Raw genomic sequence first — 14,961 nt, 5'->3', positions numbered from 1 at the left:
TGGTAAGGTCTAGGGTGCTACAGTACATAGGGTTGAGTGAGGTACAGTCTGCTATTCCTTAAGGACTGGTATAGGTCCACAATACATAGGGTTAAGGTGCACTACTGCTAAATCTGAATGCTGCCCTATACTGCAGCAGTCCTTTACGAGTGTAGGGTCAGTCGCAGCCATGGCGCCATCAGTGACATGGTACCTTCTTTATGGAGCGTGCATTGCGTCGTGTCATTGATCAAGCTGTGGAGGAGCAGGAGCGGGAAGATGAGGAAGTCGCAATGCTGGATGAATTCCCAGGGGGGCTACTCTATCTGAGACAAGTGAACAACAGGAGTCTGAAGAGGAGTCAGAGGAGGATGGTGCCGGGGCGGATGAGGAGGAGCAAGAAGAGCATGCTTTAAACCTTTCTGGGATCCCTGTTGTTGTGCGTGGATGGGGAGAGGAGAATGAAGAGGATGACATTATCCTGGATGATGAGCAGGAGCCAGGCCACCACACCGCTTCCAGTTTAGTGCAAATGGGGGCCTTCATGCTCCAGTGTTTTAATAGGGACCCCCGTATAAAAAGCATAAGGGTCAAGGACCAGTACTGGGTGGCAACGTACTTAGACCCCCGGTACAAACACAAAATGGTGGAAATGTTACCGCCATCACAGAGGGCTGTCAGAATGCAGCACTTCCAGGCCTTGCTTGGAGAAATGCTGCATTCTGCTTTTGCGTGCGCTGGCAGAGGAGCAATTCCCACTCCCAGAGAAGGAGTTGCAGGTACCGATCCAACAGCGCCTGCAAGAAGAGGCCGGTTTGAAGATGTGTTGGTGACTTCGGATATGAGGTCATTCTTTCAGCCGACCCATCGACAGGTGTCATCTGGATCCAGCATCAGGGAACGCCTAGACTGTCAGGTGTCCGACTACATCGGGTTAACGGTCGATGTGGACGCTCTGAGGAGTGATGAACCCCTGGACTACTGGGTGGGCAGGCTTGACCTCTGGCCAGAGCTTGCCCAATTTGCAATCGAACTGTTGGCTTGCCCCTCGTCCAGTGTCCTGTCCGAAAGGACGTTCGGCGCAGCAGGGGGGATCATGACCGATAAGCGCACTCGCCTAGCTCACGACAGTGTTAACTACCTCACATTTCTAAAAATTAATGAGGCATGGGTCTCGGAAGAATTCAACACATGTGACCAGTAGACCATGTATATGTCTATAAACAATTTTTTTAATCGAGCACACAGACCTTCTTTCTTCATTTGGCTCACTTCCTTGTCCAAAAAAAGCACACCGTACTATATGACCGTACCCTCCTGTTTGAAGAGGTTGAACGGTGTCATATTTCTACTGGGGCTGCTTATTATGAGGGGCTCCCACCATCCCTGTGCTGTGCTGACTTCCTCCTGGGGCTGCTTATTATGAGGGGCTCCCACCATCCCTGTGCTGTGCTGACTTCCTCCTGGGGCTGTACCTCTGCTGTGCATATTATGAGGGGCTCCCACCATCCCTGTGCTATGCTCATTATGAGGGGCTCCCACCATCCCTGTGCTGTGCTGACTTCCTCCTGGGGCTGCTTATTATGAGGGGCTCCCACCGTCCCTGTGCTGTGCTGACTTCCTCCTGGGGCTGTACCTCTGCTGTGCATATTATGAGGGGCTCCCACCATCCCTGTGCTATGCTCATTATGAGGGGCTCCCACCATCCCTGTGCTGTGCTGACTTCCTCCTGGGGCTGCTTATTATGAGGGGCTTCCACCATCCCTGGGCTGTGCTGACTTCCTCCTGGGGCTGTACCTCTACTGTGCATATTATGAGGGGCTCCCACCATCCCTGTGCTATGCTCATTATGAGGGGCTCCCACCATCCCTGTGCTGTGCTGACTTCCTCCTGGGGCTGCTTATTATGAGGGGCTCCCACCATCCCTGTGCTATGCTGATATCCTCCTGGGGCTGCTTATTATGAGGGGCTCCCACCATCCCTGTGCTGTGCCGACTTCCTCCTGGGGCTGTACCTCTGCTGTGCATATTATGAGGGGCTTCCACCATCCCTGTGCTATGCTCATTATGAGGGGCTCCCACCATCCCGGTGCTATGCTCATTATGAGGGGCTCCCACCATCCCTGTGCTGTGCTGACTTCCTCCTGGGGCTGCTTATTATGAGGGGCTCCCACCATCCCTGTGCTACGCTGACATCCTCCTGGGGCTGCTTATTATGAGGGGCTCCCACCATCCCTGTGCTGTGCTGACTTCCTCCTGGGGCTGTACCTCTGCTGTGCATATTATGAGGGGCTCCCACCATCCCTGTGCTATGCTCATTATGAGGGGCTCCCACCATCCCTGTGCTATGTTCATTATGAGGGGCTCCCACCATCCCTGTGCTATGCTGACTTCCTCCTGGGGCTGCTTACGGTGCAGGTGTCAGTGCTCTCTATCACGGTGCTGGTGTCAGATCACTCTATCACGGTGCAGGTGTCATTGCTGTATGTCACGCTGCTGATGTCAGTGCTCTCTATCACGGTGCTGCTGTCAGTGCTGTATATCACGGTGCTGGTGTCAGTGCTTTATGTCACGCTGCTGATGTCAGTGCTCTCTATCACGGTGCTGGTGTCAGATCACTCTATCACGGTGCAGGTGTCATTGCTGTATGTCACGCTGCTGATGTCAGTGATCTCTAACCGGGTGCTGCTGTCAGTGGTTTATGTCAAGCTGCTGATGTCAGTGCTCTCTATCATGGTGCTGGTGTCAGATCACTCTATCACGGTGCAGGTGTCATTGCTGTATGTCACGCTACTGATGTCAGTGCTCGCTATCACGGTGCTGCTGTCAGTGCTGTATATCACGGTGCTGGTGTTAGTGCTGTATGTCATGCTGCTGATGTCAGTGCTCTCTATCACGGTGCTGGTGTCAGATCACTCTATCACGGTGCAGGTGTCATTGCTGTATGTCACGCTGCTGGTGATCATCTCCTGCACCCTCTTCTTTGCCTACCCTGACCTTCCCTCTCCTCCATTGCCTTCATATGCTCCACAGTCCTGAATTGTCACAACAATTTCACATATAAAAAAAGAATGCTTGTAGTTGTTGATCCCAGATTCACCTCATACATGTGTTATGTCATTGGCCATGTGGTGGGACTATGTTTGCACAGCTAGTAATTATTTTGTGGCTGCAAATTTGACCTGTAGGTTTGCAAAGTTCGCCTCCCATTGAAGTCAATGGGGCCCGCCGCGAATGTTACGGTTTGCGAACTAGTTCGTCCATCACTATACACAAGTTTTTAACCCTGCTAACTGCAACCTTTACCAGACGCTCTATTACAGCACCAGAATTACAACAGAAATTGTGACATTACATTTTATACTTACCTACATGTAAACATCTGCTCTTTTTCACATAACTTGGCACAGCCTAGTGCATCTACACCCATGTATATTTGGCTTTGTCTACCTTGCATCCATACTCCTTCCGTTTTTACATAGCCTTCGAGTTCATCACCTAAAACTAAAGGCACATAAAAGAGGGTGATTATCCCATGATTATAGAAACAACAATGAATCTTCTTTAATACTGAGATTAAGATCTATTTTGTATTATGTCTGTTGCAAAAGTAAACTAATTAGAAAGGCAATTTAAATTTACGCTTGGTTTTTAAAAATGTCCATTTCATGTAAAAAATGTTATTTGGCTTTTTACAGACACTCTGTAATGAAATTTTGTTCCAGAGAAAAATAAATAGCATTTTGAGATTAAATAAAGATTTGTACAGAATACGTGCCTGAATATTTCAGGGTTTCCCAAAAGCGTGAGGCAAGGATTTTCTAAAATTAAGCAACCTTGGTTTCTGTATGGAAGAGTGTTCCGGTTAATGGGTCCAAAGGTGCAAACACTCCTTGCCAAAATAAACCAACAATTGCCAGGCCATGTGTTCTTCCTGCTTAACAGATATACTGAATGTATGAGACCTGAACAGTTTATGGATGAAATGTCATGGAGATCGGCACAAGGGCTTTTCAGAACTTACTTCTTTTTTATTCCTTTAATATTCTTATAACTTCATACATCAATAGCAGTTTAAAAATACCTTGGGAGGTATGTTCAAGATGACCAACATGGCAAACCCTTAACACAGGAGCTCTGTTGCCTTTCTGCAAGCAACAGCCTCTCTCACCACTCTTTCGGGCGATTCCTGCTGCTCTGATCTAGTGCTCCATTCTTCATCCCCAAGTCACTCTGAGTAAATACAGCTGTTTCACCTGCATTCGGGCATCTCCTGGCTGTGTCAGCCACTTCTCTACGATTCCCCGTATATCCCCTTCACTTTCCCAGGTTGAACAGCAGTGAAGATACATTAGCTGCTTCTCCCTGCCTGTCTGTGGTTGCTGACCCACCACTGCCTCTCCCTACCCCACTTGCCACACCTTGATGTGACTGCTATTTCTCCTGGAATCTTCCTGCTCTCTCCCAGGCTGAGGTGCTGTGGAAAACTGCTCACAGCTGCTCCCTGCCTTCTCAAGGTTGCTGGCCTGCCAGAAATTCTCCTAGCCCTGCTACTCATGTATTGCTGGGACTGTCCTTTCTGCTGGACTCCTGCTTTCTCCTGAGTTGAGAAGTAGTGGATTGGCAATGACTGCTACTCCCTCCCTGCCCAAGGCTGCTGACCCGATTCTGTTTCTCCTGACCCTGCTGCCTCCACGTTCCTGGGATTGTCCTTTTTCTTGCACTCTTTCAGCTGCAACTAGAGGGGACTAAAGAGTGGTGAGTGTGTTTTGGCTACTCACTGAACATACACCTGCCTCCACACCCCACAACATGGCACTTTCCAATCTGCCGATTGCATTTTTCTCCTGCTTTTTTCTGGTTATGACAAAAGGCAAATGAGCTGTGCGTGTGCCTTGAGCCCAGGACATCATATGAATGGGATGGGAGATGCCTCCTGCGGACCTCATATGAATGTGGGTAGGATGTGAAATGGTTAAAGTAGATTAAACAGCACAGTGTTTGTGCTGTGTAATCTACCCCTCTCCAAACTATAAAAAAAAACTCCCTGAACCTGCCATTTCCTGTATGCCCTCTCTATACTGACCATGAAAATCATGGCTGCTGAGCCATGACCACCGTGGTTTAAGTGCGTCCTCCCGTCATACACTGCACTGCTCTCAGCTCTCCTCTCTCCCCTTCACCCTCGCCCCCTACCACTATTATTGAAAAAAATTGTCACCGCTAGCCCCTCTATTAGATGCTGGCATACCACACTGTGTAATCAAAAACGAGCAGTGTAAATACCGATTCTCTGCTGACTTCAGGCCGATTATGTGACTCGTGGCTGGTTTACAGCTATGAGACTGAGCTTCTTCGGGAGTAGCCAAGCGGCCACGTGATCTCCCCGGCTCACGTCAGAGGGAGATCACGTCCCCTCCCGCAGGAGCAATCCATCAAAGCTGGAAAGCAGCAGTGGGTCATGTGACCGACCTGAAGACAGCTGAAAATCAATTTTTACACTGCTCGTTTTTTTTAAATGCCAGGTTCTAATAGAGGGTCTGGTATAGACTTATACAAATGGGTTCACAAACGCTTTAAGCATTGAATGCTATGGCATTAGGCTACCCACCGTTCCTCAAATCAACAGTCAAACATATACATACGTCTGGGGGTTCCATTGTCATGCATTGTCCCACGGTAACATGTTCCCAATCCTGAATACAGTTTGTTTACACATTTTATTATCACGCTGTAATGTCTGTAAATTTCATTTTTTCCTAAGACAATAGTTGAGTCTTAGGGTTAATTGCACTAAATTGTGGTTTTGCCATCAGTTTGACTGGGCTGTACTAATTTTCTGCCTGGTCATAGGTGTAGGTAGCACCTTTGACTGGCATTTGACTGGTTGGACGCGTTGTCTCGCTGTGTATTCCGGGAGAGGGTATTTAAGGTGCTGAAGTCACGTGGTTCTGGGTTCTGGTCCAGAAGTATGTTCTGACTCCATGGTCCTGGTCCTCCTGACCAGCCCCCAGAGGCCCTCATGGCCTGGGGTGCGGATCCATCCATTTCCGAGTCTCGGAACTGGCTAGTCCGAGGCACAGTAACTGGAAGGAGGATTCTGAAGTGGTCCGGTGCTGTCTCAGATTTTGGAGAGGCCCAGCAACTCAACATGCAACCAGGGGATGACTCTTCGGAAGAGGGTCATGCACAAGGCTGGCTGCTCGGTAAGAGCCTGGAGGCTGAGCAGTATGGACACTAATTGAATCCACATTTCTTACGGTATCGCCAGACCAGCTGCAAGATACTGGTACTGTAATAAAGTTCCTAATTTCATCCTTCAGTTACAACTAAGTTCCTGTGAGAGACTTTCTGTGTTCATCTAAAGTTTTGCAACCAAGTCTGTGGCAGAGACTTTGCTAAGTTTGAATCATTGGTCGGCTGCTAAATCCATAAACCAGGATTTATCCGACAGTTAAAATATATAGTTGTGAGTGGCTATTCCCTGGATTACCTAGATAGACATTCATTAAGTGTCAGCAGTTTCCAAAGTGCCTGAGCTTCCATACCTATACCCTCTATTTCCAACTGAGAGACTGTGCTTCTTTTCAATGTTTTAAGCAAATAAAAATTCCTAAAGGAATTCAAGTGTCGGTCTCTACAGTTATTGGGCTATCAACCTCGGGAACCCCTAAACAAGAACGACGAGCTAAAATGGTAAGCCCAAGAAAACCAGCCGCTCATTCGGGGGTCAGTGCTACAATAGGGTTTCCAAAAAAAAATTATATTATATTATAATATATATACACAAGTGCCTTGCGAAAGTATTCGGCCCCCTTGAACTTTTCAACCTTTTGCCACATTTCAGGCTTCAAACATAAAGATATAACATTTTTATTTTTTGTGAAGAATCACCAACAAGTGGGACACAATTGTGAAGTGGAACGAAATCTATTGGATTTTTGAAACTTTTTTAACTAACAAAAAAATGAAAAGTGGGGCGTGCAAAATTATTCGGCCCCCTTGCGTTAATACTTTGTTAATACCTTTTGCTGCGATTACAGCTGCAAGTCGCTTGGGGTATGTCTCTATCAGTTTTGCACATCGAGAGACTGAAATTATTGCCCATTCTTCCTTGCAAAACAGCTCGAGCTCAGTGAGGTTGGATGGAGAGCGTTTGTGAACAGCAGTTTTCAGCTCTTTCCACCGATTCTCGATTGCATTCAGGTCTGGACTTTGACTTGGCCATTCTAACACCTGGATACGTTTATTTGTGAACCATTCCTTTGTAGATTTTGCTGTATGTTTGGGATCATTGTCTTGTTGGAAGATAAATCTCTGTCCCAGTTTCAGGTCTTTTGCAGACTCCAACAGGTTTTCATCCAGAATGGTCCTGTATTTGGCTGCATCCATCTTCCCCTCAATTTTAACCATCTTCCCGGTCCCTGCTGAAGAAAAATAGGCCCAAACCCTGATGCTGCCACCACCATGTTTGACATTGGGGATGGTGTGTTGAGGGTGATGAGCTGTGTTGCTTTTACGCCAAACATATCGTTTTGCATTGTGGGCAAAAAGTTTGATTTTGGTTTCATCTGACCAGAGCACCTTCTTCCACATGTTTGGTGTGTCTCCCAGGTGGCTTGTGGCAAACTTTAGAGGAGACTCTTTATGGATATCTTTGAGAAATGGCTTTCTTCTTGTCACTCTTCCATAAAGGCCAGATTTGTGCAGTGTACTACTGATTGTTGTCCTATGGACAGACTCTCCCACCTCAGCTGTAGTTCTCTGCAGTTCATCCAGAGTGATCATGGGCCTCTTGGCTGCATCTCTGATCAGTCTTCTCCTTGTCTGAGCTGAAAGTTTAGAGGGACGGCCAGGTCTTGGTAGATTTGCAGTGGTCTGATACTCCTTCCATTTCAAAATGATCACTTGCACAGTGCTCCTTGGGATGTTTAAAGCTTGGGAAATCTTTTTGTATCCAAATCCGGCTTTAAACTTCTCCACAACAGTATTACGGACCTGCCTGGTGTGTTCCTTGGTATTCATGATGCTCTCTGCGCTTTCAACAGAACCCTGAGACTATCACAGAGCAGGTGCATTTATACAGAGACTTGATTACACACAGGTGGATTCTATTTATCACCATCAGTCATTTAGGACAACATTGGATCATTCAGAGATCCTCACTGAACTTCTGGAGTGAGTTTGCTGCACTGAAAGTAAAGGGGCCGAATAATTTTGCACGCACCACTTTTCAGTTTTTTATTTGCTAAAAAAGTTTAAAATATCCAATAGATTTCGTTCCACTTCACAATTGTGTCCCACTTGTTGGTAATTCTTCACAAAAAAAAATGTATATCTTTATGTTTGAAGCCTGAAATGTGGCAAAAGGTTGAAAAGTTCAAAGGGGCAGAATACTTTCGCAAGGCACTATATATATATATATATATATATATATATATAATCTCCAGGCTGTGGAGAAATCATAAAGGGCTTCTTGCAAGATAAGGCCATCAGCTCAATAACTCTATTCTCAGAGGTGATGGCTACAAGAACTACCACCTTGTTAGAGTAATTTAGATCCCATGAAGTCACAGGTACGACATTGTCATGGACTTCATTATTGACCTGACCAATTCTGAAGGCTATGCTATGATCTAGGTGGTCGTGGACAGATTTTTTTGAGCCTTCAAAGCCCCTGCTTTGGTGCTGATCTTTATTAGAGAGGTCCTCAGACTTCATAGTATGCTAATTTCTGATTGTGGTGTCCGATTCACTTCACGATTCTGGAGGGGCCTTTGCAAATATCTGTTAGTATCTTTACAATTCTCCTCTTCCTATCACTCTCAATACAATCGGCAAACTGAGACAACCAACCAGTCTCTAGAACAACTGAACCTTTATGTTGACCCACCAGGACAACTGGGTCAATCTTCTGCTGTGAGCAGAGTTCACCCTTAACAATGATCAGAATGCCAGCACCCAGGGGTCCCTTTTCTTTCTGGTCTATGGAAGACATACACGTGCATATCTTTGCCTATGCTTTCAGCTCTGAAAATTCCTGTTCTGCATTACATTCATAAGGATATAAATCAGTTATGGAACCAAGTGGTAGAACAATTACTACAAGCAGCTACTACAAGCAAGTACAAAATAATTTTCAAATCGATTAAAGACTCCTAGCTTTCAACCTGGTGACAGTTTGGTTAGCAACTAAGAATATCTGCCTTAAGGTACTATCTATGCATTTTGCTGCTCAATGCATTGGCCCATACAGTGAGTGAAGAAAGTATTTGATCCCCTGCTGATTTTGTATGTTTGCTCACTGACAAAGAAATGATCAGTCTATAATTGTAATGGTAGGTTTATTTTACCAGTGAAAGAAGGGAGATTAACCACTTTCAGACCGGACCAATTTGCTGGTCAAAGACCAGACCACTTTTTGCGATTCGGCACGACCTCGCTTTAACTGACAATTGCGCGGTCGTGCAACGTGGCTCCCAAACAAAATTGACGTCCTTTTTTTTCCACAAATAGAGCTTTCTTTTGGTGGTATTTGATCACCCCTGCGGTTTTTATTTTTTGCGCTATAAACAAAAATAGAGCGACAATTTTGAAAAAAACGCATTATTTTTTACTTTTTGTTATAATAAATATCCCCCAAAAATATATAAAAAAACATTTTTTTCCCTCAGTTTAGGCCGATACGTATTCTTCTACATATTTTTGGTTAAAAAAAATCTCAATAAGCGATTATTGATTGGTTTGCGCAAAAGTTATAGCGTTTACAAAATAGGGATAGTTTTATAGCATTTTTATTAATAATTTTTTATTATTTTTTTTTTTACTAGTAATGGCGGCGATCAGCGATTTTTATTGAGACTGTGACATTGTGGGGACCCATCGGACATTTTTGACACATTTTTGGGACCATTGTCATTTATACAGTAATCACTGCTATATAAATGCAGTGATTCCTGTGTAAATGACACTGGTAGTGAAGGGGTTAACCAGTGAGTGGCAGTGTAGGGGTTAAGTGTTCCTAGGGGTGTGTTACTAACTGTGGGGGGGTTGGGCTTTCAGTTAGTGAACACTGATCTCTGCTCCAATCACATGGAGCAGAGATCAGCGTCACTAGTTGCTAGGCAGAATGGAGAAATGCTGTTTACAACGGCATTTCTTCATTTGGCCGCTCCGTGAGACGATCGCGGGTATGCCCGCAGCGATCGAGTCCGCGGGTCCCGCGACCGGACTCACGGGGGACCCGACCAGCGCGGGAGCGCGCCGCCGGCGGCGCGCTCCCGATGGCAGGGCGGCAAATTTAAAGGGACGTACATGTACGCCCATTTGCCTGCCCATGCCATTATGTCGATGTACATTGTCGTGCGCTTGTCAGCAAGTGGTTAAGGTGTGGTGTGACCCCTCTGACACCTCCATCCCTAATAATGCACAAAAAACAAGAAAAATAGCCCTGGGACTTTGAATGAGGTGAGAGAGGTTTAGCCAATGTCCACAGCAAAATGTTGTATTTGTTTCAAAATGTTATGTAACAGAGCGGCAACAACAATGATTGTGAGTTACCCATAATAGCCAATGTACACAACACAGATGAAAGTAAATATACAAAGATTTATTGCAAATGTTGTACATCCATGAGCAACAATAAAACTTAAAAGTTGCTGGGTCAGTAAATACACATACACAATAAAATGTACATACATGTGGACAGGGAAGTATGTAAACATAATGCAGACATCAATAGTACCCAGCATGTACTGGCATAAAACAAGCATCGATAAAGCCCTATGCATTACGCGAGACCCTGCTCGCTTCTTCAGGGGCGGATGCATGAATGTTGTATCTGCAATGTAAATAATAAGATCAATAAATGTATGTTGTTGATAAATGGGGGCAGGCGGAATAATTGGCAAGAGAGGTCTGAAACAGAGACCTCATACTTTCCGAAGGTCTGAGATAAATCATGATATGCCTTTCCTTACAGTAATCTTGTAAGTGCATCTTTTTTATTATTTCATTTTAATAAATGGTTTTACACTATTTGGAGTGCTTATTTTCCTTCCTATGGTGGACCATTCGCTCTTCTCATTGGAATATTTCTGAATTGTGATCCTGTTTGAGAGTGGAGCCAGGGCTGGAGGATTAAAGCATATGTATGGTCTGGCCTGACCCCTTAAAGCGTACCTTACTAGGATGTCTGGTAAGGAGCCAATCTTATTTGTTTGGTGGTGGTGCACCTCAGCCTGTCCTGCGTTGGAATACGATTCAGGAAGCCGAAGTTATCTGTGACACGTGGTGTTTTGCCTACAGTTTATTATTTTTTTGGTTTCATTCTAAGAACTATCACAAAAGGACACATTAAGATTTTATGTGACTAATCTATTTATTTGCACATTATATTTTGCATGTTAGTGTGTGGTATAATAATGTTGTGATCCACTGCACATGCAATCAGTGACACTGCTGTACATGTATTGTTAAATGTTTTTAGTATATGTGACACAATAAGTTTGGGATTCACCAGATACATAGTGATGTTATTTTATATGTAATATTTTTGCACTGTATGAGGTTCATTCTCGAAACAGGGGATATTACATTATAATCACTTAGGGTTTTCTATTCAGTTTCCCGGGTGAGGTGTTTATACCTTAATATTAACTATTAGGGACTGCGCAGTTCTTTGTTTTTTCTCACTTACACACGTATATAACTTTTTGGTATATATCAGAACTGCAGCATTATTGATTTTTATTTCGTTATTCTGTAGCGCAATTTTTCTTTCCCTTTTTTTCTGAGATAAATCGCCAAATGCTGGATATCAAAATGGGACAGACTAACAACAAGAAAATACAGAAAAAAACCAGATTTGCATTTTAAAGCGGAGTTCCAGTCATATTTTTGTTTATTAAAAGTCAGCAGCTAAAAAAAGTGTAGCTGCTGACTTTTAACAGCCACTCACCTGTCCCACTATCCAGCGGTGCACTCACCTGCGCTGTGTTCTCCCTATGTCCTCCCTCAGTGGCGCCGGGATCTTTATTATGCGCACCCAGCTGTGACAGCTTGTGGCTTCACAGCCAGGTGTTAACTGGGCATTCGCTCTGTGTTTGGACCTGAAGTCTTCTGGGACCTGTCACGTGTCCCAGAAAACTTTGGGAGGGAGAGCTTCCGCTTCCAATCACCTAGGCAACCAAAACGTAAGTAGGAGCAAGTACCTGTCAAAATCAGTTACCCGCTCCCCCTCCCCTCCTCCTCAAAAGCTCATTTTATTAAAAAAGGAGCTGGGGAGGAGGCCTTAAAGCAGAAGTTCCACTTTTGGGTGGAACTCTGCTTGAATGAGTGAAATAAGTATTTGATCCCTTCGCAAAACATGACTTAGTACTTGGTGGCAAAACCCCTGTTGGCAATTTTTTGTAGTTGGCCAACAGGTTTGCACACGTCTCAGGAGGGATTTTGTCCCACTCTAAGATCCTCTCTAAGTCATTAAAGTTTCGAGGCTGACATTTGGTAACTTAAACCTTCAGCTCCCTCCAGATATTTTCAGTGGGATCAAGGTCTGGAGACTGGCTAGGCCACTCCAGGACCTTCATGTGTTACTTCTTGCGCCACTCTTGGGTCATTGTCATGCTGAAATACCCATTCACGACCCATTTCCAATGCCCGGCTGAGGGAAGGAGGTTCTCACCCAAGATTTGATGGCATATGGTCCCGGCTATTGTCCCTTTGATATATACATAGTTAGTAAGGTTGAATAAAGACACCAGTCCATCCTGAGTGAGTGTCTACAATTATCCCTATCCCTGTACATTGCACACTCACATTAGTCCCTACCCTCAAGGAGCCCACAATCCAAGGTCCCCATTCATATACTAGGGTCAATTTTGGACAGAAGCCAATTAACCTACCTGCATGTCTTTGGATTGTGGGAGGAAACCGGAGTACCCGGAGAAAACCCACGCAGGCACAGGGAGAACATGCAAACTCCAGGCAGGTAGTGTCGTGGTTGGGATTTGAACCAGTGACCCTTCTTACTGCTAGGTGAGAGTGCTAACCACTACACCACTGTGCCACCCCAAATATGGTGAAGTTGTCCTGTCCCCTTAGCAGAAAAACACCCAGCAAACAATGTTTTCATCTCCATGTTTGACGGTGGGGATGGTGTTCTTGGAGTCAGACAGCATTCCTCCTCCAAACACGGCGAGTTGAGTTAATGCCAAATAGCTTGATTTTGTTCTCATCTGACCACAACACTTTCACCCAGTTCTCCTCTGAATCATTCAGATGTTCATTAGCAAACTTCAGATGGGCCTGTACACGCCATGCTTTCTTGAGCAGGGGAACCACTGCAGGATTTCAGTCCTTCATGGTGTAGTGTGGTACCAATTATTTTCTTGGTAAAAGGGGGGTATTGTCACATTCACTTGTTCCAGACTCCAGCACTGGATCTTTCAGTCTGAACAGCTGAAGCCAATCATAGAGGGGGTGCTGTTTTAAAACCCTAGCATGTAGATTGCTCAGTGTTCGAGCAAAGAGTCCACATGCTAGCAGCCAGACCCCAGCTTCTTGTGATCCCCAGCATTTCTATTTCTTACAGATTTGTTCCTAGTGAATCACTTGTTTCCTTCGTTGTTCCTAATATAGACCAGTCTATTTCCTGCCGTGCTCCCAGGTTGTCTCAGTTAATTGTTGGCCCTGCTCCTAGTTTATCCCAGCCTGCTCCCTACCTTGTGTCTCCCTATCCATATCCTGCTCTGTGCACTCTTACCTGCAGTCTGTCTCCCTGCACCTCTGTATCTTTACACTCCATCTTGTTATTAGTCTCTCTGCACCTGTCTATTTCCCTTTTGAGTCCAACCTGCCTCATTATTTGCACCTGACTACTTTCACCCTGTGTCTCTCATTTGTCTCTTTGTGTCTTGCTGTGTTTTCTGCCTATTTCCCTGTGTACCCTGCTGCTGTGTATTTCAGTGTCCCAGCGCTGCAAGAGAGTCTCATCTGCTCTTGGTTGCTGCCTGCTCAGATGAGCCAAAGGACTACAATATGGATACTGCACACAACACAACATCTCATGCACTAGGACCTCTGGAGAAGACCAGATGGTATCTTAAGTCCTGCGCCTTGGCACATTTCAGGGCACTGTCCATCTTTAAATGGCAGCCAGCAAAGTCCACCATATCCAATCTGTGGCTTTCGCCAGCCAGCTTCTGCACCAGTTTCTGGCCAGCCAATCCGCCCCAGTGGGAGCAGATGCCAAAGTTGTGACATTATTCCAACACCTTAACAAGCTCTGTTTTAACAACCTTTTTCCCAACAATTTTAGCAAATAAAATTATAAGCATTGCAAAGGCAAATGTAATGCACGTAAATCCAATATCTTACCTGACCATGTCAACGAAATAAGGAGAAACACAAGTTTGCTAGTGATCATGGTAGGTGAGGTTTAAAAATGAGCTGATTATTCTTACCTAAAAGCATTTTAGATGATGGGCACTACATTCACTTAAGTAAACAGAGCAACTAGTTTCAATCAATCATTATCCAAGTGACCTCTAGAACCTTATACCGTAAATCACTCAAATACAAGAATGTATTTGAACTAAGCCATTTACCAGAAATTGAAAATAGTCTTATGAGATTATACAAATATATGCATTTTTCTCTTCAATTGAACATGAAATTCATCATACTGCAGTTAGGAAAAACACATGAATGAACGTCCTGTAAGCTCTTTTTCCATGCTCGATGTTCCATGCTTATTAAGTAGAATATGTATGCTCTATGCAAATTTCTGCAGCCCAGAAAAATCGCTGTGTAAATGTCCAAAAATGATTAAAATGTTATTTTAGGACATATTAGGCTAGTTCTATGGTTTAATTCAGTAGTTTTTGGAGAAGAACGCCTAGCACTTAATGTTATGCCCTACACTAAGCCTCTCTTACATTAAGTCACTCTCTAACCCCAACACTATTCCTTGCACTAACACTTA

General features: G+C 44.7%; 1 protein-coding gene across 1 annotated transcript in view; it reads right to left on the bottom strand.

The window, feature by feature from the left end:
• LOC143986696 (plasminogen-like) overlaps positions 1–14,429 on the bottom strand; it is a 174,111-nt gene extending 159,682 nt beyond the window's left edge. The window contains exons 1-2 of the mRNA XM_077485104.1: positions 14,355–14,429; positions 3,347–3,482 (exon numbers count right to left, since the gene is read on the bottom strand). Coding sequence (XP_077341230.1) covers positions 3,347–3,482; positions 14,355–14,403 — 185 coding nt within the window. The 5' untranslated portion in view covers positions 14,404–14,429. The remainder of the gene's footprint in view (positions 1–3,346; positions 3,483–14,354) is intronic.
• Between the last annotated feature and the right edge of the window lie 532 nt (positions 14,430–14,961).

The sequence above is a fragment of the Lithobates pipiens genome, unplaced genomic scaffold, assembly GCF_037356315.1.
Source record: "Lithobates pipiens isolate NorthernLeopardFrog02 unplaced genomic scaffold, aLitPip1_a1.2 Scaffold_18, whole genome shotgun sequence".
NCBI lineage: Eukaryota > Metazoa > Chordata > Amphibia > Anura > Ranidae > Lithobates > Lithobates pipiens.
The sequence above is the reverse complement of the archived record's forward strand: the minus strand, read 5'-3'. Positions and strand labels throughout refer to the sequence as shown.